The sequence below is a fragment of the Leptonychotes weddellii genome, chromosome 13, assembly GCF_054177405.1.
Source record: "Leptonychotes weddellii isolate Sample4059 chromosome 13, ASM5417740v2, whole genome shotgun sequence".
Taxonomy (NCBI): Eukaryota; Metazoa; Chordata; class Mammalia; order Carnivora; family Phocidae; genus Leptonychotes; species Leptonychotes weddellii.
In genome coordinates, this window is record NC_138381.1 from 58,789,262 (window position 1) to 58,811,582 (window position 22,321).

The following is a 22,321-nucleotide window of genomic DNA, read 5'->3' on the forward strand; positions in this document are numbered from 1 at the left end:
TTGTGCAGGAGGTGAGGTGTGCAGGGGTCAATGGGAAGGAAAGAGAGGAAACCAAGTCCCCCAGCACCTGACGGAGCCCTCAGCTGAGCCCCATGGGGCCTGGGGAACTGGGTGCACCCAGCCCATGTGCAGGAACACAAGGAGCTTAACCTCCACCCAGAGCAAGACTAGCCCTCAGGCCTCTCAGTCTTCTCTCCTGCAAACGGGGCCATGGCCTTTCCTCTGGGGCCAAAATGAAGGCTGAGGAGACTTGCACACCCCACCAGCCCAGCCTCCATCCTGTCCCCAGAGGACCCCAGAGGTACCGCCCTCCCGGGCTCAGGGCCCAGACTCTGCAGACACAAAACCCCGTTTCCTTGTGGGCACTTTAGAAACACCAAGTTTTCCTGCCTCCTGAAGGAGAGCCCAGACTTGGGGTGGCCCCTGTGCCCGTGCCCTCAGGGGTCTGCACTTATGCTCCCTGGTCAGGGGGATACCTGGCCATCAGGCCGTGACCCATCCTCCCCTGCACACCCCCGCCAGTCTCTCACATCTCCTCAGTCAGACATTTCATCAAGTTAGCAGACCCTGAGGGAGGGTGGGAGGGGCTGGTGCATGGGGGAGGAGGGAGGCCGCTGTGTCTCACTGCTCCCCTCCAGGCCCCTTTTTCTGGGCTGCATTATGCAGCCTCCCACAGGTCCAAGCCCTGACCCTTGGGATCTGGGGACCTCTCCCAGTTCACTGTTTCCTGAGAACTGGGCCTCTTTCTGGAGCTGATCACAGCTTGGTTTTCCTTCTGGATTTGTGCTTGGAAAACCCCCCCAGGCCTGGCTCTGACCAAGATGTTTTGCTCCAGCCTCTTGCCCAATCCCACTCTTCAGATCTCAGGTTCACCTCCATGTGTCCTCCACGGTGTGAGCAGGGGACACCCGCCAGGCTGACGGGGTAGCTGGGGTACAAGCATCTGCCGGCGGCGTACTGCCCCAAAACTCCAGAGCCGCACCGCCCCCTGGTGGTCGATCCTAGCAAGTGCCACTACCCAGGCCAGAAAAGGGACTACTGGGCCCCCTGGTCCTGGGGCTCAGGGTGAGGAAGGACAGCACTTGGTATGAGTTGCCCCTGTCCCCACTCACCCACCCGCCGGGCTCTCAAGAACATTCTCAGTCTAGCTCCAGCACCTGAGGGGTAAAGACCTCTGAATCCCACCACTCCTCCCTTCCCCACCAGACAACTCCATTTCACACATAGGATACTGAGGCCCAGGGATATGGGAGCCGGGCCGGCAAGGCTGCCCAGAGCCTCACGCTGCGACCCCCATTTATTGCACTGCTTTGTCACTCACAGGGGAAGCAAATCCCTCAAGGTCCCACTCTGGCCCCAGCAGGCATCTCATCCCTAGGTTGCCAGTAAGCCTTGCCCGCCCTGAGCACTCAGTAGCCAGCAGGCTCCCCGCCTTTCCTGGAGTCTGAGGCAGCTGCCCAGCCACCGGCCGTGTGGACAATGGCCTGCACCACAGCGATGAAGGTGGACGTGACCTCAGTGTCGTGGTGCCGGGTCTTCAGAGCTGCAGTCACCGCCTGGGGTTGGGAGGGGAGAGAGAGGCCTCAGCAGGGCCCACGATGCCATCGGAACCACACAGACCCACGCTGAACCGCACAGGAGGTGCCATTTCCAGCCCAGTGGCCAGGAACAACAAGCTGGGGGCAACTGGGCCTATTGGGTCTCCCTGGAGCAGGTGGTCTGACCCCCATCGCACAGGGGTTCAAGATGGCCCAGGCAGTGGATGTGAAGGTCATCTGCCCCAGGCAGAGGCTGTGGTCTATGATGACTCAGGAGATCCAGGCCTCCATCCTAGGACACCCTGTGACCCTCCCCTTGTGACTCAGTTTCCTTGGCTCTGCCCCACCTGGTCAATGCCTCTCTCCAGCGTCGTGGTGTTGGGCAGAAGCTGGTTGTGCAGCCGGGGTTCCTCTACTGCCCGTTTCACATCATAGCCAAACCACAGGTTATGGATGATGGCCTGGGGGTGGAGGGGAAGGGGTCAGTGTGGCCCAGGGGCAGGGGCTGGGGGGGACAGGTAGGTGGCACATACCAGCGCGGTGGCCGTGGTGATATGTGTGCCCCCAGAGGCACCCACCACCATGCGGACCTGGCCATCCTGGCCCACGATGATCGCCGGACACATGGATGAGAGCGGCTGCTTCCCTGTGGTCACCAGATGGGTGGGCAGGGACAGAGATGCCGGTCAGCTGCCTGCCCAGGACACCAGCCCTCTCCCCACCTAAGCCCCCCGCCCCACACCTGGTTTGATGAAGTTGGCTGGTGAGGGGGGCACCCCAAACTGGTTGGTGATGTTGGGGGAGCTGAAGTCATCCATCTCATCATTGAATAGGATCCCGCTGACCCGTGATCGTACCTTGGAACCAAAGCTGCAGACCAGCTGGATCAGACAGCTATGCCAGACCCAGCCCCACCCCACCCACCAAAGCTCTCCAGCTTGACCCCAGTGAGGCTGGGGGCAGGTGCTCTACCAAGGTCCAGTGCCTTGGTCTCCCCCCCATGAAAGGGGTTGATGGAGCTCCCATCTGGGAGATGCAAGCAGCCCCTGGCCCACCCAGGGCCACCTGGCAGCCCCTACTAGAGGTTGATGGTGCTGGTGGCCGACACAGCGCTGCCGTCCTCTGCAACCACGGACAGGTGAGCAGTGCCACCATCATCAGGCGTGTAGAACTCAGGCTCATAGTAGGAGGTCGGGTGAGTGGTGTTGTCAGAGATCCGGGCCCGGAGCTGAGCGGCAAAGAACTCGGAGCTCATGTTGCGGACCACCTGCCGAGACCCCAGAGCTGGCCTGAGGAGGTGGGGGGGGAGGAGGGGGAGGGGGCACAGGCTTGTGCGAGCAGCTCTTGGGAAGCCCCCCGACATGGCCCTGACCACAACACTCCTGCACCCCCAACCTCACGTGGCCCGTCTGATCCCCTTTCCAGCCTTTGCCTCTGCAACGGCTGTTGGAGTTGCAGTCCAGTAACTCTTAGTATTTGTCTGTCCACCCACAAGCCCCCACTCTTGCCGCATTCAATCATTCATTCATTCGTGGAGCTTGTGTTGCATGCTTGGATCAACAGGGAACAGACACACAGGTCCCTGCCCTCCTGGCAGGGAAGACAAAGGCAGGCAGGGACATGCTGGAAAGAACAAGCCAGGTAAAGGGGATGGAGAGGGATGAGGTGGGGGCGAGGTGGTCAGGGAGGGCTTCTCAGAGGAGGTGACAGCTGAAAAGAGGCCTGAATGAGGTCTGGTGGTAAATGCAAAGGCCCTGAGGCAGGCCTGTGAGTGACAGGCAGAGGGTGAATAGGGTCAAAGAGAGAAGTGGTGGAAGATGTTAGCAGGGGGTTATCCCGTAAGTCTTCATAGGCCCTATAAGGAGTCTGGCTTTTGCTTTGAGCCACCTGGGCCTGGGACAGAGGAAGGGGCGCACCGGTAGTTCACAGGACCTCTCTGGCAGCTGTGGGGGGGTGTAGCGTAGAACCCAACTGGGAGGCTATGGCATCAACCAAGTGACAGATGGTGGCTGACCCAGATGGGAGAGAAACAATGGCCCCGAAGTCTTCCGTCCAGAGCGGCCATTGAACTGGGGAGGTAAACACTGCAGAAGGGTCAGTGAAGGGGACAGTCGGGAGCTTGATTCTGAACAGGTGCCCTTTCTTGTTTCAGGTGGGTGGTGGATCTATGTTGTGGAGTTGACAGGCAAGACCCGGCTGAGGGATAAACATGGAGCCACTAGCTTCTGGTGGCTGCTTAAAGCCGTGAGCCTGAACAGGGTCCCCGCGGCGGTGAGGACAGACAAAGAGGAGAGGAGATGACATAGGAGCCAGCAAGGAAAGCCCCTGGGGACTGAGCAAAGGAAATGCCTCCAGAATTTTCCAGCAACACCCCCACAGGGAAAATGTTCAGCCTGAATCGACTCCCAAGAAAACAGAAAGTCAAATCCAGGATGTGGGATGGTTCTGCAACCATGACTGCCCTGGGCTTTAAAAATCAGCAAAACAGGGCACCTGGGTGGCTCAGTCGTTAAGCGTCTGCCTTCGGCTCAGGTCATGATCTCAGGGTCCTGGGATCGAGCCCCGCATCGGGCTCCCTACTCCGCGGGAAGCCTGCTTCTCCCTCTCCCTCTCCCACTCCCCCTGTGTTCCCTCTCTCGCTGTGTCTCTCTCTGTCAAATAAATAAATAAAATCTTAAAAAAATAAAAATAAAAAAATAATAAAAATCAGCAAAACAGCCAAGAGGTCTATTGTAGGTTCAGAGACTGGAGGGACAGAACCACGAGGGTTGAGTCTGATGGGCTCGGGACCTAAACAAGCCTGGGACCCTCGGGAACACAGGTGTCTAACAGGCCAGGTCCTCTTGATGGCAGTATGTAGGAGTCCTGTCTTAGGAGCTATGACCCAAAGTATGATATCGGGGACTGACCATCTGATACCCGAAAAAACACATGCATATCGATAAAGGGGTGGATGGAGGCAGGGAGAGAGGGAGGGAATGTGGCAAAATGTCCACAACTTCGCAAAATGAAAAGCTGAGGAAAGGAGGTGGCAAACTGAACTGCATGAGATGCTGCTGAGGGGGGCCGAATGGGGAAACTGAGGCTGGACTCTGGGGGTGGAGTAAGGGGTCCTGGCAGGGGGAATGTGGAGTGAGGAGGGCAGAGCCTGATGGGAGAGGGCGTGAGAAAGGGATGGAGCGGCCCAGTGTGCTCTGAGTGGAAGCAGAGGAATGGGGGCAGCAGCTGGGGGCTCTGAAGGGACAAGGATATGCCTCTCTCTCGGGAATGATCCGCCACTGCAGGGCAGTGCTGTGAAAGGGGCATGCTGAGTCGGCAAGTGCTCGAGCAGAGGGCGGAGGGGGAGTGGTTCCAGGGGTACACGACCCCAAGTCACGGCTGCAGTGGGGAGTACTACGAAATGGTCCTCGGGAAAGAAAAGAGATCCAGGAGAGCAGAGGGGCAGCTGAGAGGCACAGGTCCGTGTGAGGGGGTCTGCGGGTCTGCCCCGGGATGGGGGATCCAAGTAGGTAAGGGGGGCCATGACGGGAGTCTCAGTGAAGGCCCAGCCTGGAGCTGGGGCATCTGGCCGTGAGTGGGTCAGGCTGTGCAGGGCCTGGGTGGGGATCAGGGAAGCATTAGGTCCCAGGTGTGACCAGCAAGCCAGTGGCCGAGGCCTCTGCCACCCAGTCCACCATCCCCTCCCTCCCCCATCCTACTCATTACCCTTGAGGGTTGCAAGGCCCCTCCATGGATTCCTCACCTCAGCACTGAACACTCCCAAACCTCCCAGGCCAAGGGTACAGCCCCCAAGGTGGGAGTGTGGCCAGGGGTAGGGGGCACTAATCACTCACTGTCGAGTCTGTCACACTGTGAGCTCCCTGTGGCAGAGGGCCGAACTCGGGGTCACCAGTCCACCCCAGCACACGGCGGGCCCACCACCAAAGTTGGTGGTAGGAATGGATTAACTAAGCATGTGTGAGGCTGGGGTGGCCCCAGGGAGCCATCCTGGCACCTCCACGGCAGGCCCCCCCACCCATCACGGGCCAGCGCCTGCCTCTTACCGCCATCACACTGACAAACTTGGGGTCCCCAAGCAGGGTCCTCTTGGCATAGGCGAACCGGAAGGCCTCCACAATGCGGTGGTAGGTCAGACCCTTCTGCTCCGGTGTCTCCACACTCGCCCGGGAGAAGTTGTACCCTGGTTGAGCAGAGATGGGGACACGTTGGCAGTCCTGGGGCCCTTGGGACACCCCAGCTCGGCCAAGACAGCTGGGTGCCCCCGGGGTAGGCTCACACCTCCCTAATCGCTTCGCTTGGCCCAGCTGGAGAAGGGGAACATTTAATAACTACCAGTGGACACTTTGGAGGAATGTAAGGATGGAATGAGGCAAGGGACCTCTGGGTCTGGGCCTCAAACGTCCAGCCGGAAGGGCTACCCAGTCTTACCCAGTCCCAGAAGATCACTTAGATTTGCCAGACGCATCCTCTGGACTAGGCCCCCCGAGCTGTGAACTTCCAGCATTGAGTAACTGGGCAAGCCAGACAGATCCTGTCACCCCTAAGCCCTTGCAGGAGCTGTTCCTACCCCAGGACACTGCTCCAAACCTTTTTACCTCCCGACCACTCCTCCCCCTCCTCCAGCCCCTGACCATTGCCCCCCACAGCCCTGGTCACTTTGCTCTGCCTCTTGCAGGGTCGTGGTGGGACAGCTCACCCTTGAGGATGTTGAGGATAAGAGCAAGCACCGGCCCACTGAGTGGGGCGCTGGGCACGTAGAGATGGGCGTCCCCAAGGCTGACGTTCAGTGGGTTCTCTATCAGCTCAGCACGGTAGTCGTTCAGGTCCTTGGCGGTCATAATGCCCCCTGCAAAGAGCAGCTCAGTGGGTGGACATGGGGATGGGGCCCCACATCTGAGGGGAGGACAAGACCATCCAACTGAAAGCCCTGCCCACCTTGCGGGTCTCCGCCCCTCCACCTCCCCATGGCCCCACCCCCCAATCCCTCTGTGCTCTCTGAAGATGCCACCTCCCCACTGCCAGGCTCAGGCCAGCTGCCCTCCACCTGTCTGCCCCACTGGCCTCCAGGTCTGCCTTCTCTCCTCCTGGCGGCCAGAGAGTCTTCTCCAAGTGGAAGGTATCTGCTCCCATCTCCCCCCGCCCAGTCCCTCTCCTCCAGAGACGAACGGGTGGGTGAAAGGAGGCTCTTAATTCTCCAGGGAACAGGCTCCAGACAGACCAGGTATTTATAGGCTAATTTCCTGCATCAGTGCTAAAGGTCAACATGCTAATCACCCTCTTCCGTGTCTCGGACCAAAATAACAGTTTGAAGAAATCCACAGCTGGGGACAGAGAGGCTGCGGAAGGCTGCCTGGCTGAAATTCATCAGAACCTGTCCCGACTTGCAGCCCCTCCAAGGCCTCTCTCACCAAGCCCACCAAGCCCACCCTCATCTGCTGTGACCCTCAGGGATAATTATAGCTCACTCTCTCTGGGCCTTAGCCTATTCCATCTGCCAGAAATGCTCTTCCTCTCTCCAGCCTCATCTGTAGCACAAGTACCACCTCCTCTGGGAAGTCCTCCCAGATCTGCATTTCAATGCTCCCTCAGCCCGAGCTCCTGCCTAGGCCTGCATTTATCCACCGAGAACTTTCTCTCCTGAACTGCACTGATCTCTCAGTTTTGACCTAACCAAGATCTGTAGATCCATGTAGACTGTCACTGACTGCAGATGTATCCTTTGCCTCCCCCTCCCCCGCCAGATGCTGCCTGAGGGCCCAGTGCCCGGGCCAGGCAGGACCAGAGGACCTAAGGCCTCTCAGCTCTGGCTCAGGGTTCCTTCTCTGGGGCCCCTGAGGTTGCCCACTCACCAGCAGCCCGGATGTCCTTGATAATCTGGGCTGTGAGGCTTCCGTTGTAGAAGGCCTGGGCTCCCTCCAAGGCCAGCGTCTCGTACGTGTCGGCCAACCGCGGCATGATCACTCTGTCCCCCTCCCGCAGCACCTTCCCATCCCGGCAGAACACCTCGCTGGGGCAGAGAGGCTCCCGTGAGGCCGGCAGGCGGGGCAGATTCGGCCCCACCCAACCACACAGGAGATCAAAGGACAGTGAGCACCTGTCCACAGGCGGGTGGCCCTCATCCTCTGGTGTCCAGCCCATGCCTCCTAGAGCCCCTGCCACTCAGGACACACAAGCCTGGGACCCCGGGCACCAGGCTCAGAATGTGATCCCACACACACTGGGAAGGGTTCTTGGATTCTAGACCTCGTCCCTCCATCAGCACACGTTCCTGAAAGCACTCTGCCAGTCATTCACAGCCCGCAGGGACCTTGGGCCACGTCTGCCCAGCCTGTGGCCCAGGGCAGGCCAACCCCCACAGACATACCACAGCGCAGGCTGCCGCTCGATGACGGCCTGGCTTTTCTCCAGGGCTGCTGCCAAGCCCTTCCCCACAGCGAAGCCCTGGCGGGCCAGCTGGATGCTGGGCTGGAAGAGGCGAGCCCAGGGCAGCCGCCCGTGCCGCTGGTGGGCCAGCTCATAGCCGCGGATCTCACCGGGAACCGCCACCGACAGGCCCCCTGCACAGGGACAGGGACACACACAATTAGTGGCTCCGGGCCGGGGACATCGGGAGGGATGCTCTCTCAGGCCACAACCTAGGCACAGTCCCCACATGGGATTAGTGAGGTTTCAGAAAGAAATGGGAGTTGTCATATCTGGACTTGGCAGGCAAGGGTGTAGATTGGCTTGGGACACGTGAGGGAGGCCACAGGGGGGAGAGGCGCCTCCTGTGCTGGGTTCTGCAGTCCCAGGACTAGATGTCTGCCTCTGCAGGGGCCACCAGGTTTGAAATCCTGTGTCAGGCCCACAGCTGCGCACCAAGACGGTGGGGAAGCCAGACCCCTGCCATCTCTCAGTCTGAGCCTCCTCGCCCACAGGCTCAAGGCGTCCACCAGAACCCACCAAAGTCCCCAGTGCAAGCCCGGGCCACCCTCGACACTGAGCCAGTGCCAAGGCAAGACCTCCCCCTTCCTCCCTTCTACTGTCCCAGAACCAGGACCTAAGGGGCCCCTGGGTGGGTCAGTTGGTTAAGAGGCTGCCTTCAGCTCGGGTTGGGATCGAGCCCCGCATCGGGCTCCCTGCTCAACAGGGATCCTGCATCTCCCTCTCCTGCTCCCCCTGCGTGTGTGCTCGCTCTCGCTCTGTCATATAAATAAAATCTTAAAAACAACAACAACCAGGACCTGAACCCAAACCCTTGCCCTGTACCCTCTCTGGGCCTCAGTTTCCCCATCTGACCACAAAGAGCTTGTCTCTTCCAGTTGACTTTAGAGGAACCCACAGTTCCATTGGAGACACCCATGGACCCTGATTCCCATCTACCCCCGCCGCCCACCATGCCCTAAGCTGGACACTGATGCAGAAAGGTACAGCCACGGCCCTTTGCTCCCAGACACCCTCTTGCTTTCACCCTGGATGACCAGGGCCATTTCAGCTACTCCCAGACTAGGCAGCTTCTAGGTTCATAACAACATGAAGTTGGGCACGAGAGCCAGGTTGTTAGGATCTGCATGTCTGCACATCTCAGAAGGTCTGACACCCAACCCATAATTCCCCCCACCTTAAATAAATGCTGCCCTGAACTTGGGCCAATCAGGTCTCACACCACCCTGCTCGCCAAGGTCACCAGTGACCCCCATACTGGCAGACCAGGGTCCCCTCCTAACTTCACTTTACCCAACCCTTCACTCCTCCCGGGTCGCCTCTGCATCCCACCTGCCAGGCTCTCCTAGAGCCTCCTCTGTCTACTCCCCCAGATCAGAGCTTCAAGTTCCATTTATGTGCCGACAACTCCAAATGTACTCTCTGGCCCGGCCTGCTCCTCTAAGGGTCAGATCTGAGGATGCACCTGCCCGTGCCAAAAAGGCATCTCAAACTTAACACACTCGACTCCTGCCTGTCACCCAAACCCAGTCCCCCGAAGCCTTGCCGTTCCCTCTTAGGGGCACCCCATCCTTCCAGATACAGATCAAAGACCAGTCATCCAGGACACTTGGCATATGTGTCCCACCTAACCCATCAGCAGATGCACAGGCTCCACCTTCTAAGTATGTTGAGTACCAACCGCCTCCCAACACCCTCTTCTCTCCCTGATTATCGTGGTGACCTCCTGACAGGTCACCTGATGGGCAGGCAGCTTGCTCCCTGACCCTTCTGCGGCAGCCCAAGGGGTTCTGTCCTACCTAGGCCTAGATCCACCCCCACAAACACCCCAGGGGACACTGCTACTTCTCTCAGACAAGAGGCAGGGTCTTCGCAATGATCCATGAGGTCTGACACCACCTGAACCATTCTGACCCTGGGGTCACCCACTGCAGCCTCACTGGTTCCCACGTGGGCCACTTGCTCTGCCCCCAGACACCTGCACACTCCTCACTCCACTCCAGCCTCCGGGTCTTTGCTTAGACACACCCTCCCTGAGCAGGCTGTACTTGGTGAATCGCATGCCTTCCGGCTCTTCCCGCCTCTGCTATCCTGGCTTGACTGGGCCACGGATTTCACCTGTTGCCCTTGCTTTGTCCCCTGGCTTGCGGGACAGCCCCTGGCATTTTAAGAGGTGCCCAATAAGTCCTGCTTAAATAAATGAATCCCAAGCGTCCCTAAGGTGCTAAGTCTAAGACTCCAGCAATCACACTGAATGATTTCAATTCTACCCATTTGGAGTTTCCCAATGGATGTAAGAATTCGGAGATTCTGTAGGTTGGAGAGGACGCTAAGAGGGCTGGGCTACTCACAGGGACCCGCCCAGAGGCTGTCGTTAGAGATCAGATCTGTTAAGGTCAACAGCCGGAACTTCCTGCCTCCAACCTCCTACCCTGCAATCCATTCGGGTCCTTGGGAGCAGCACGCCCTGGTGGCCACTGGCTTCCCCTCAGCTGCATGGGGAGATTGGGGGCCTCTTCTCCGCATAAGACCTTGTTAAAAAAAGATTCTGCTGCCTCTCAAGAGCTAGCCCCACAAATGAACGAATAAATGAATGACTTAGATGCCTTTGAAAAACTCAGGGTTTCGACAGCCTGGGTTCAATTTTGGCCTCAGCACCATCCAGCTGTGTGACCTCAGTTGGTTTGCATGACCTCTCTGGACCTGTAAAATGAGAATCAACACAGCGCTTCCCCGGACTCCCAGGCATACAGGGAGGATTCAAGGGGCTCATCGGTGAAAAGGGCTGAGCAGAGTGCTGGCCCCAGTGACCCCCGGTGTGTGCGAGCTGTTGAAATAATTATTCTCTCCATGTACTAACACGGGGTGGCTCTGGAGGGACCTGAGCAGAAATAACGGAAGCTCTGTCTCTTTTCCCTCTGTGATGATGGTCTTGACTGTTCATTACGGGAGGTTGTTGTGGGGCCAGGAAAGGCTGAGAAGGGTAGGCATCAGCTCAGCCAGAGCTGTCCCCAGCCCCAGATGCCCATGCCTTCCCAGCAGCTCAGCCCAGCTCTGCCCCCACACCCTGAGCTTACACCTCACCTTCCTGTGACTGCTCCGAGGTGTTAAACATGTCATTAGAGGCCAGCCCCGGGGCCACCTCGCGGGCATTGATGATCTCAACTTTTCCTGGAAGCAGAAGCAGGTGGGCAGTCCGGACCAGCACCAACCCCCTCACCCCAGGTGTGAGCCCAGGGGCCGCCCAGCTCTGCCTGCCCCCAGCCCAAGTCCAGCTCCCCGGGGGCACTCACGTGTGGTGCTGTTGTAGATGGTGAGGAACAGGCCGCCCCCAATGCCCATGCTGTGGACGTTCATGAGCCCCACACACAGCAGGGCTGCGATGGCCGCATCCACCGCCGAGCCGCCTTCCCTCAGCACGTCCCTACCCGTGGCATGTGGCAGGGAGTGAGCACCTAAAGGCTCCCCAACCCCCCCAACACGGGCACCCTGCCACCCACCTCCACCCTGCCGGGCCACACTGCCCAAAGGAGGATGGAAGAAGAGCCCATAGTTCTGGGGTTTTACATACAAGTTTAAAGCCAGTGGGCTTGTATGTTCTTCCTTTTCAAGCAAACAGATGTACATGACTTTTATAATAGAAAGAAAATTGGAAAATTGTTACTTTTATCAGTAACTTTTTTTTTCTGTTTAAGTCTCTAAGTGGGACCTGATCTTTGTAGATAATGTGAGACAGGGGTCCAAAATAGCATAAAACAGCAGTTTATCCAAAGAGACAGAGATCCTGAGGTCTGAGAAAAGGGGCCCAGCAGAGCACTGGGAAACCCGCACCCTGCTCTTGGAGTTAGTGTCCCCTTCTGCCCTGACCAGAGGCTGCGGAGAAGTTCCAAGGAAAGGACAGGCAGCTCCACATGCATCAGACACTCCTTGTCTGGGTAGCTCATGGACAGGTGGGGAAACTGAGTCTCACAGGGATGACGGTCTTGCCCAGATCCACTTGCAGTGGTCCTCCTGTGTTCCCATGCCCTGCCCCCTCACCTCCCGATCTCCGAGCAATGCTTGGCGTCTGCAGCCACGGCCGCCCTGGCGTAGACATGGTTGTGTGGCTTGGAAGCTGAGGGCAGCCAAAGGCATAGGCCAATGACGAGGAAGAGCACTAGGACCACGGCCAGCAGGGCCAGGAACACATGCCGCCTCTTCATGGCTCTGCGGGCCCTGGTGGTGGGGGAAGGGGGTGGAGGTTAACAGGGTCAGGGGACTGCCTTTGGGCACATCCTGACCCTCACCTTCACAGGGCACAGCCCAAAATCAAGCCTCAGAAACATGTCCATGTGTCTCCTTCCAGCCCCTGGACTTTTGCTCACGCCATTCTCTGCCCTCCCAAATCTCCCTGCTTATCCTCAAGGCCCCATTCCGGTAAAGACCCCATCTCCAACAGAAACCTCTCCAGGGAGCCCCCCAGATTCCACGTGCCCCTGCTTCGGCCGGGCCTTGTCTATCTCCTACAGTGGGAGTCACTGCCAAGCAGGGAACTCCACGAGGGACAACCCTGGTCCGATTCCTTCTGTGACCCCCACCTCAGCCCAGGGCCATGCACCATCCATGGGCCCCCCAGAGTGGCCTGCCACAGACTGTGGGGTTCAGAGAGCAGACAGCCATGTCTCCTCCAATCGTCAGATGAGCTGCCACAGGGCAGGGACCTACCTTTCTCAGCAGATGGGAGCCCCACGCCTTGCCTGCAGGGGTAGCCACCAAAGCTGGGGTGGGGGGGGAGGTTGGCTGAAGCAGCTGATGAGATAACTGGGGTCTCCCTCACACACTGCAGGCACCCACGACCACAGAGTCTGCTCCAGAGAGACACCGCGACCACACAGCCCCCTTGTTCTCCTGAAAATTGAGACAGTGTACCTGAAACAGGCCGAGTCAGCCCTCCCCCGGGAGCTCTGTGAGGTTCCTCTGCCTCCAGATGAACTCTGGAGCCGAAGAGGAGGCTGTCAGCCGCTCCCACGTTTGAGGGAGGTCTCCAGGCACTGCCGAGAGAGGGTTTGCCCAGAGCGAGGCCCGGGTTCAGTGGTGTGAGCGTCATGTGACAAAGTGGTGAAGCCCACGTGTGCCGGGCCAAGGGGATGGGGCATGCAGGCCCTGGAGCCAGCTCATCCCATCTGAGTCTTGCCCCTCATCTGATGTGGGGTCTTGGGCACGTCACTGACCACCTGCCCAGCGTGAATGACAGAGGCATCCTGCAGGGGGATGTTGCGGAGGTTAAGTAAATTGGAAAGGCTGGAGTGCTAGGGGACTTGGCTGTAATGGTCATCGGCTACCAGGGTGATGCCCTGGAGGCCTATAGCTAGGGCAGGAGGAAGCTGATCAGCCTCCTGCTCACTGTTGCCCTGCTGACTCCTTGCCGGGCTGTGCAGGGAGAGACAGCGGCGAGCTTTTGGGTCCTTGCGGTGTTGGCAGTAGGCGAGGGGTGTGACCCCCGCAAGGAAGGAGAGGTGTGGTGACAGAGGTAATCTCAGTTACCTCCAAAGGGGGGGTGTCTGCCGATAAGCCCCAGGCTGCGACTCCCTCTGGTTCACCCTGTCTCTATTCAGAGGGCCTGAGCTCCAGGGCCAGACACGGTGTCCCAGAAATGGTCTAGGAATGGAGTCCCACCCCACGTCGGGGACATCCAGAAGCCAGCCAGCAAGAAAGGGCTTTCCCCTCCCAGGCTCAGTGGGCAGCCGCATGGCAGACACTACCCTCCATCCCCAGGAGGATTCAAGCCAGGTTCTCCTCCCCACCCTGACTGAATCCAGGCACCAGCCTTTCTGGCGGGACTCCTGCAAAGCCTCCTCCCCGCCCTCCCTCCCGTCAGCATCACCGGCTCCTCAGTCCTCCAAAAAGCAGCAGAAGGCTCTCTCCAAAGTGCCAACCAGGCCCTTCCCCCTGCCACTGCTCCAGGGGACAGTCTATGCCCTCTGCCCTCCGGCAGGCCTGAGAGCCCTCGGAGCACACCCTGGAGGCTGGGTCAAGGTTAAGGATTCCTCGTTGAGATAACCGCGCTGGGAGGTCCAAGGGACCTTAAGACCTGGGCCAGGAACACAGAACTTTCCCACCACACGTGGTGGGAGTGGGTGGGGTAGGACAGAGGCCATGACCCCCTTCTCAGCATGGGCACAGCCACACCCGCCAAGAAGGCCCTCCAGTCCCATCCACCAGGCACCTTGGGGGCATTGCCTCATTTCTCCTGGGCTTGGGGCTGTGAGCCAAGACCCCCTTCAGGGCCCTCCTCTCTCCCCTCCCCCTGGACCCCTGTAGTGTCCAGCCATGACCTCCTGTGGTCTGTACTCCAGTCTCCCCTGTCCATCCATCTCTCTATCCATCCATCCATCCACCCCAGGGCTCAGGTGGGCTTCCAGAGGGCCAGGGGGCACCCAGCAAGGCTCAGATTGCCAGGGAGTATGGAGAGGGGTGGACAGCACCGACCCCCATCCTCTCCTCCCTGGGCAGGGCAGCAGGGAGGCCTAGCCCAGGCCCTGCAGGCAGACGTCCCCTGCCCTGCGGAAGACACCCTGCGGGGGACTGGGCTTCCGTTTCCCACCCCCCTCCCACACCCCACGTTTTTCTCAAAGACTTATTAAAATAATGTCCAAGCCCAGAGGCCTGGCTCTCACCCAAATCGGTGTCAGGAGGGGAAACTGAGGCCAGAGAATAGGTCGGGCACAGCGCTTGGCCTCAAACCCCCACCCCACTCCTCATGACCCAGGGGGGCTTACCTGAGGCCTGGGGTTGGCAGGGGCCCAAGAAAGCTCCTGTCCTCAGAAGAAGTTCTGGGCTGGGACACAGCCAGATCTGTCTGCCTGGGAAAGTCTGGGCCACAGCTCCGGCAGGCCCTCCACCCCCCCACACTCCCAGGAGTGGCCCAGAGCCACGCCTGCAGCCCCTGCAGAGCTCCTCAGGGGGCCTCTGAACTGGGATTGGGATCCGAGGGAGGGCACCTCCGAGGAGGAACAGAGGCAGGAAAGGGGCAGGAGAGGGCAGAGGAACTCTCCTGCTCACCGAGTCCCAGAGCGGGCAAGCGGTTGGCCGGGTGACACCCAGCCACCTCATGGAGCAGTTGAAGGTATTGGAGTGGGGTGGAGAACAGGCTGTCCTCTAAAAGATCCAGCCTGGCAGGGAGGACAGCCCCAGAGTCTGACGTCAAGGCAGCAGGGAGGCGCAGTGACTCGGCCTGTCACTAAGTGACTAAAGTTCACGCAGTCCTGGGAGGGCCCTGGGCAGGAGATGGGAAGTGCTATAAGAGCAGTGACTCTTGGGGTCACCCTGACAATGGCAGGAGGTGAGGAGTATGGCCCCAGCAGGGAAGGAGAGGTGCAGTGACAGAGGCAGAGGGTCCCCCTCTCTTGGCCTCGGTTCCCCTCAAAGGGCAGAGTCCACTGGCAAGCACCCCACCAGCAAGCCCTAGGCTGGGTACCCTCCTGGCTCACCCTGTCCCTGTTCAGAGCATCTGAACCCCAGGGCCAAACATGATGTCCAGAACCAGGACCTGAGAGCCTTTACCACACCACTCAGGCAGATGCCAAGGGTGACTTCCTGAAACATAGCCTGGGGCCTCGAGTCCAGACCAGTTCCACTGCCTATGCAGGGATGTTAGCACCTCAGGCCCAAGAAACCACCTGAGCAGCCTGGAAAGGCAGGGCCCAGAGAGGGCCAGAGCTGGTCCAAGTCACAGAGCCCAGCAACACACACCAGGCCACCCCATACCGGCCCCCAAGTTGCTGTGTGTCCCTACCAGCCCAACAAGGAGAGCTTGAGCCAGGAACAAGTGCATGCCCAGTCCAGGAGACCTTGGACCCTGCTTCCCATTCCCCTTTGGCTTCCATCTGCCAAGAATAAGGTTGAGCCACTCCCTGAGTCACGGCTCCTTCCCTGGCTCCCAACCATCTGTGTCTAGGCTGCCTGGGAGCCCCCACAGTCACCATCTGGAATATCTAATCTATGACCACCCTACAAGGCTGTGCCAGCTGATAAGCAGGTAGAGAGACAGAGGCGGACCAGGTATTGCTGCCCATCCTGGGTCGCACAATCAAAACAAGTCTTGTCCTCTCACCCACTGCTCTTGAGCAAGCTTGGGACGAAATCCACCAAAAAATGCATTTCTACGTAAATCCTCCATGGCCCCAGGATGGTGGTGCTATGACTAAGCTTTTTCCCGGGACATCACCTGCAGACCAGGATGACTGAGAAGATGGACAGGCCAGGATCCAGGGACCAAGGCCCATGGGCTCTTCCCTGAGGGCTAGACACCAGCCAGGATGTCAGGGGATTTGCACTGCAGGGCAGTCGGCTGGGAGGGGTCTATAGTGGAGAGACATGGGCTGCCCCTAGCCTGAGCCTGCTCAGCAACTGTCTCCCTGCCTGGGAAGGCGTAAGACATGGACATATCTCCAGCAGCGGAGGGTACAAGAATGTGTGAGTGGGCAGAGGGTGGCCCAAACCCCCAGGTGGTCCCAACAGGAAATCCCTGGCCTGGGGCAAGCTGGGGAGGGGGAAGCTGCCCGGGGGCACAAAGCCCAGCAGCAGCTGAAGGTTCCAGGGAGGGGAGTGAGGAGGAAAGGGGTCTCATTAAAAGCTGTGTCAACAAAGGCATGATGGGGGCGCCCAGGTGGCTCACTCGGTTAAGTGTCTGACTTCAGCTCAGGTTATGATCTCCAGGTCCTGGGATGGAGCCTGCATGGGGCTCCCCTGCTCAGCAGGAAGTCTGCTTGTCCCTCTGCCCCTCCCGCCTTGTGTTTTCTCTCTCTCTCTCTCAAATGAATAAATAAAATCTTAAAAACAAAACAAAACAAAAACCCAAAGGCATGATTTACAGAACAAAGAACCTTCCTCACATGTTGAGTGTGTCACATTCTATTCTGGTCAGGCCCCCCAACCCCTACACACTGAGAGGGGACCTGAGGGGTGTTGATCTGGGGAAACCATGTCACCCCAGAAAAGACTGCAGGGGCTGGCCTGAAAAGTCTCCTCCAGGCCCCATGGTTCCTGTCCTAGGCACATAAGATAGTAAGCTCCCCGTCCCCAGGAATATAAAAGCCTCACCCACCAGAGCTACTGACTTTAATCATCAGCACCACCCCCTCCCAACACACACACACACACACACACACACACACACACGCTGAATCTAGGCTGAGTGGAGTAGCTTGGGGAGGGGTGGGAATCTCAGAGAGGGGAGCATGAGGAAGCCTGAAGTTTCTCTGTTAAACCTCCAACCCAGCTTGAGGACTATGTCACCACAGCCTCAGAGCCCCAGGGGTGAAACTGGGGCACAACCCCAGACCCATTCACAGATAGGAAACCAAGAAAAATCTCCCTCCCCCAGTGCTTGACAACTACTAAGCCAGATACCTGTCGAAATAGCTCTACATGCCTGCGATGACCACAAGGTGGTGGGCGCCCCCCAGAGTTGTGCAATGACCCCTTGCACAACTAAGCCTGCCCTGTGCCCCATCACAGCCGCAACCCGGAGCCCGGGGAGGGGCAAAGCATGGCCAGAGGACACAGTACCTCAGCCCCCGTCACAGCTCCCTCGCTCCAGGCTACCAGATCCTCCTGCGCCTCAGTTTCTCCGTGCTGCTCTCCTCCCTCTTAATTCCAAAAGTCCACTTCCGGGGTGTCGTGGCTTCTTCAAAGGCTTCCTTAGAGAAGTCCAGCAGCTGCACGCGGCCCTCCTCCACCCACGCCACACCTGTGGCACAGTGAGCCAGAAAGCTTGGACAGGCACTCTCAAACCCCCTTACCAGACAAAAAAAACAGAGGACCCCCAGCCTAGAGCCGGTCAGACAAAGACCTGTGCAACCCCTCTTCAGGAGCCTTTCACACAAGCCCCGTCCCCTTCACCCTGAAGGTCAGCTCACTCCCATTACTCAGGTGCATAAACTGAGGCTGGAGAGGAAGGCGCCAGCACGTGGCAGAGCTGGAAATGGAACCCACACTTCCGGGAGGCCCTAAGCCTGGGCGACCCCAACCTACAATGTCTAGTAGCTCAGACAGGATGAGCTGTCCTTTGGGGTCACATAGTACTGAGGCACAGTCAGATGCCCCTCCTGGCTCACCTGGCTCCAGGGCTGGTCCTCCTGCTACTCTCCAGCACAGAGGGGAGTCCCCAGTGCCCAGCTGTTACCCAGCTCCTCCCCTCCCTCTCCCTGCCGACTTGGGTGGAGGGAGGCTTTAAAGGCACAGGAACCTTTCCAGGTGGGAACTGGGCTGCCTCCTTGTCCTGTCCCTGGGGCTGTGTGACCTGGGACAGCTGCTGGCCTCTTTGAGTCCAGTAGGGTCCCTAATCCTGAATGAGAGACCTGAGCTTTGGAGGCCTCAGTGGGGGTGAATGAGGCTGGGTTTCAGGCAGAGGCAGTTCAGGCCAAGCGTCCCCTGGGAGGAGGTGGGCTTCCCCCAACTTACGATGTCCAGACAGGGGTGCAACTAGATACCCACACCACTGGGGTTGGGAGTGTAAGCATCTGAGGCCCTAGCAGGCTGAGGAGTCTAGGATTCTCTCCACGACTCTGGAATAGGGGATGCTCCTCCAAACATGCCCTCTCCCTGACCCTTGAGGCTACAGGTTGAGTCTAGGGGCTGTCACTCCAAGGACCCTGGTGACCTGGACTGAAGGAAGTCGCATGACCCGGGGGAGCCTTTCCTCATCCCCTACATTTCTGGGGTCATGAGCAGGAAGGCTGATGAAGGACACATGGCGGTAAGGGCAGGAGATGGGGTTGTGTGCTCGTGGCCCTGGATGCTCTGGCCCATTGAATGAGATAGGGTGGGTGCCCCCATGGGGCTGGCAGGCCCAAGACTACCTGTGTCTCTGAGACCCACTTGTGGCCAGCGTGACCACCACTAGCACGGCCCTCGCCTAAACTCATCCATTCAGTCATTCCCCCATCTAAGCCTGGCCTGTCCAGAGTCTTTTCTCAGGGAGCCCACAGCAGGATTGAAGATGGGCTTAGTATGGTCAGCCAGGGAGGAGGAGGCGCCCAGGGCCCTGGAGGAGAGGCAGACGCTGTGATGGGGGCCTTAAGAATCCAGGAAGAGGGGCGCCTGGGTGGCTCTGTCGATTAAGCGACTGCCTTCGGCTCGGGTCATCATCCTGGAGTTCCGGGATCGAGTCCCACGTCGGGCTCCCAGCTCGGTGGGCAGTCTGCTTCTCCTTCTGACCCCCCCCCCCCGCCCCATTCTCTCTCTCTCTCAAATAAAAAAATAAAATCTTTAAAAAAAAAAAAAAAGAATCTGGGCAGAGCTGGGATTGGATTGGGTAGGACATGCCAGGTGGAGGAAACCACTTGAGCCTGGAGGCTGGCACCGGAGGCCTCTCTGGGAGTAGTGAGGGCACAAGGGAACCTTTTGACCTCCTTGGGCCCTTCCTGAGCCCTGAGGTGTCAACACCAATAAGGGAAGTGGCTGAGCTCAGACCCTGAAGGCCAGGCCAGTGGGTCTGGACTTTGAGAGCCCCAGGAGGCTGGTGAATGTGTCACCTGGCTGGGTAACCCATTAACCCCAGCTCACTCATTAAGACCCTGGTGGGTGACCAGAGGGTAAGGGCTGTGGGAAGAAGGGAGTGTTGAGGGCTGGGGACTGCTGAGATGGGTTCTCTGTGTCCTTGTTCCTTGATGAGTTTCTTGGGCGAGGCTGGCCTCCAGCCAGGGGTAGCTGCTAAGGCAGCATGAGGGGGTGTCATCCCACCATCCTGATGCCTTTTATCTCCTAATCATCCCTACTGCGCAGGTATCAGCAACCTAGTGTGCCCCGGGGGCCTTGGTCAGACAGAAGGGGTTGGGGGGCTGGGCACCTGGCCCATCTCCTCTGAGGAATGAGGAACTACAGTGGCCTCCAAGGCCCTTCCTGTATTGACAGGCTTGGGTTTGCCCCAGCTCTGTGTCTGGGAAAGCAAGGCATTGGTGCGGCAAGAAGGGTGCTAAGGGAAACCACAGACTCAGGGGTTAGAAACTTGACCCATGACACATGGGGAAGGCCCTACAAACCACTTCCTGAAAGTAGAACCTCACTGCAGCCTCCATCGCGCCCCACCCTGCTGTGGGGGCTAGGCCTGAGCCTCAGGAAGTGCCAGGTGAGCCTCGGGCCCCGAGTGGGCCCCTGCTGTGGGGACACCACCTCCCAAAATGCAGTCGGGAGCCTCACCGTGTGTGAGCTGGGAGGGCGGTCCAGTCCCCTCCAGAACTGCTGGGTCACCATCCCAGGGCCCACTGGGAGCCAGGAAACCTGATGTTACCCCAGAGGGTCCCTTGGTATCTGCGCCAAGGAGACATTTGGTAAGCTGGCCGAACAAAAGTGACTTTGATGCCCAACACCATAGCATCTTAATCAGCTTTAGGGTCACAGAATCCCAAAGGTTTGGTCTCTGATATCCTATCTCCGACACCCCAGAAAGGTTGGCTTGCATACCTGCCCTGACAGGGGCCCTCACTACCTTCAAAGCCAGCCAAACTGATTGGTCGGCAAGTTCTTCCCAGTGTCAAGCCCCAGTTTGCCTTCTCGGAAAGCCTTCTGCGGCTGTGAGAGTCGGTATGCTGTAGGTGGGCCTGACCTCACTTCCTGCCCACTGAGGAGCAGGGGCCTGCCCGACAGACCCTGTTGCCACCTGGCCCCAGCCTCTCAGAGCCACACAGACCACACTGACCGGATGGAAGGATGGAAGGAAGACTCCAGCTCAGTGAAGACGCTGCTGTCGCCCCATGGTAGCAGGGAGCCTGGCTGACTTCCGCTGGCCTCATCTGCATAGTCACCATTTCAACACCTGCCTTTGATGTGCGGCGGGAGGCTGGAGCGCTGCCCGTGTGTGGGCCTCCAGCTCATTAACACCTGGGAATGGCTGGCGGCAGGGCCAGTCCGGCACCCGGTGGACCAAGCCCAGCTCCCAAACCCAGAGGCAGGAGAGCGTGGGCTCTCGGGTCCCTGGGTTCAAATGCAACCCCTGCCACCCCATGGCCCAGGGTCTCCTCTTCTTGTGCTCTGTTTTCTATCCGGGGAGCAGAAATCATTAAAATAATTGGGGGCACCTCGGGCTCCCTCTCCCTCTGCTCCTCCCCACCCCCGCTCATTCTCGCTCTTTTTCTCTCTCTCTCAAATAAATAAATACAATTTTGAAAAAAAATAATTGTTGGGCGGATTCCCTGAGATGGCTGCATGAGCTACAGTAAGAGCCCGCTACCTCCATGGTTCCCACGCCCAGGCCTGCAGTCGCCTCTGTCCTTGCCTGACGAACGGCTCAGGGCTCAGCGGCAGAAAGTGCCTCCCTCGTCCTGGCTGCCCTGCCCTCTCTGCCCACGACACCCTGCGCAGGTAGCATTTATCACATCACCTCTAATTATCTGCAGTGTCTGGGAGCTCCAGGGGGTGGAGGAGAAAGGCTGAGCCTCTCTGGCCCCAGCCCCCACCCCAGGGCAGGGCCTGGTCTTGTCTCAGAGGGGCATCTGGTCTTGTCTCCGAGGGGCATCAGTCACTGACTTGAGCCTGTCTGTCCACGCCTCTCCAACCCCCCAACCCCACCCCCGAAACTCCCCCGGGGGGTAAGTGGTCCTGTGGTTCTCCTGATGCCAAAACCACCCAACACTTTCCCTGCATGCCCTGCTGGCCCTCCGCCAGAGCTTCTAGGAGCCCCCACCCCCTGCCACCTCATTCCTCGGCCTCCTGCATCTCTTCAAGTTGAACTCGGTTACTCTCTGAGTCCTGCTTGCAACATTTTGTGAGTTGCTGTTTCAGAAGCCTCAGGTCCACATGTGTGCCTAAACCTGAGCTAAGTAACAGCCCTCCCCATAGCTCCCCCCAGCCAGCCTAGCCTCAGTGCCCCGGCCCCAACCTCACTGGTCCTGTCCAACAGCCTTACGTCTACCCCCCTCCTGTCTGCACGGGACCCCAGCCCCCCTCCAACCTCAGTGGTCCTGTCCAACAGACTTACATCTACCCCCCTCCTGTCTGCACGGGACCCCAGCCCCCCTCACCTGGCAACTCCTCCTCGGGGTCCACAGCCACTCTTTCCCTGCTGTAGCCCCTGCTGAACATGCAAATCTGAGCACTTCTCTCTCACTAAGAACCCTTCAAAGGCCCCCACACCCTCTAGGGCCCCACCCCTTCCTCCCTGAGGCTCATCCCTTGCTCCCTGCTGGAACTTCAAGCTGGCACTCCTCCTTCAGACCCCAGGCTCAATGCAACCTCCTCCGGAAGTCCTCCCCACCCTGCCTCCTGGTCAGGTGTCTTCCTCAGCTCCAGTAATGCCCCAGAGTGCCCCATGGGGCCCCATCACAGCTCCCCACCCCTGTGGGCATAGCTGTTAGTTTGACTTCCTGTGTCTTAGGCTCCAC

The 22,321-nt window shown here is 58.9% G+C and overlaps 1 protein-coding gene across 1 annotated transcript; it reads right to left on the minus strand.

Moving 5' to 3' along the window:
- Window positions 1-1,237: 1,237 nt before the first annotated feature.
- GGT1 (gamma-glutamyltransferase 1) lies at window positions 1,238-22,074 on the minus strand. Its single transcript, XM_081801722.1, has 14 exons — window positions 21,962-22,074; window positions 12,666-12,848; window positions 12,000-12,176; window positions 11,255-11,385; window positions 11,046-11,132; window positions 7,903-8,095; window positions 7,388-7,545; window positions 6,235-6,384; window positions 5,582-5,718; window positions 2,618-2,805; window positions 2,281-2,408; window positions 2,072-2,184; window positions 1,886-1,999; window positions 1,238-1,556 (listed from the first exon to the last, which is right to left on the minus strand). Exons 3-14 carry the CDS (start codon window positions 12,161-12,163, stop codon window positions 1,410-1,412), a joined length of 1,710 nt encoding a protein of 569 aa, XP_081657848.1. The 5' UTR covers window positions 12,164-12,176; window positions 12,666-12,848; window positions 21,962-22,074; the 3' UTR covers window positions 1,238-1,409.
- Window positions 22,075-22,321: the final 247 nt, after the last annotated feature.

Excerpts from the sequence above, each read along its gene's own strand:
- GGT1 (XM_081801722.1), bottom strand. The coding sequence starts at position 12,163 with ATGAAGAGGCGGCATGTGTTCCTGGCCCTGCTGGCCGTGGTCCTAGTG. Across the intron at positions 5,719-6,234 it reads TATCCTCAACATCCTCAAGG|GGTACAACTTCTCCCGGGCG; the intron begins GTGAGCTGTCCC and ends CTGCTCAACCAG. Across the intron at positions 2,409-2,617 it reads ACCAGCACCATCAACCTCTA|CTTTGGTTCCAAGGTACGAT; the intron begins GTAGGGGCTGCC and ends GCTGGTCTGCAG.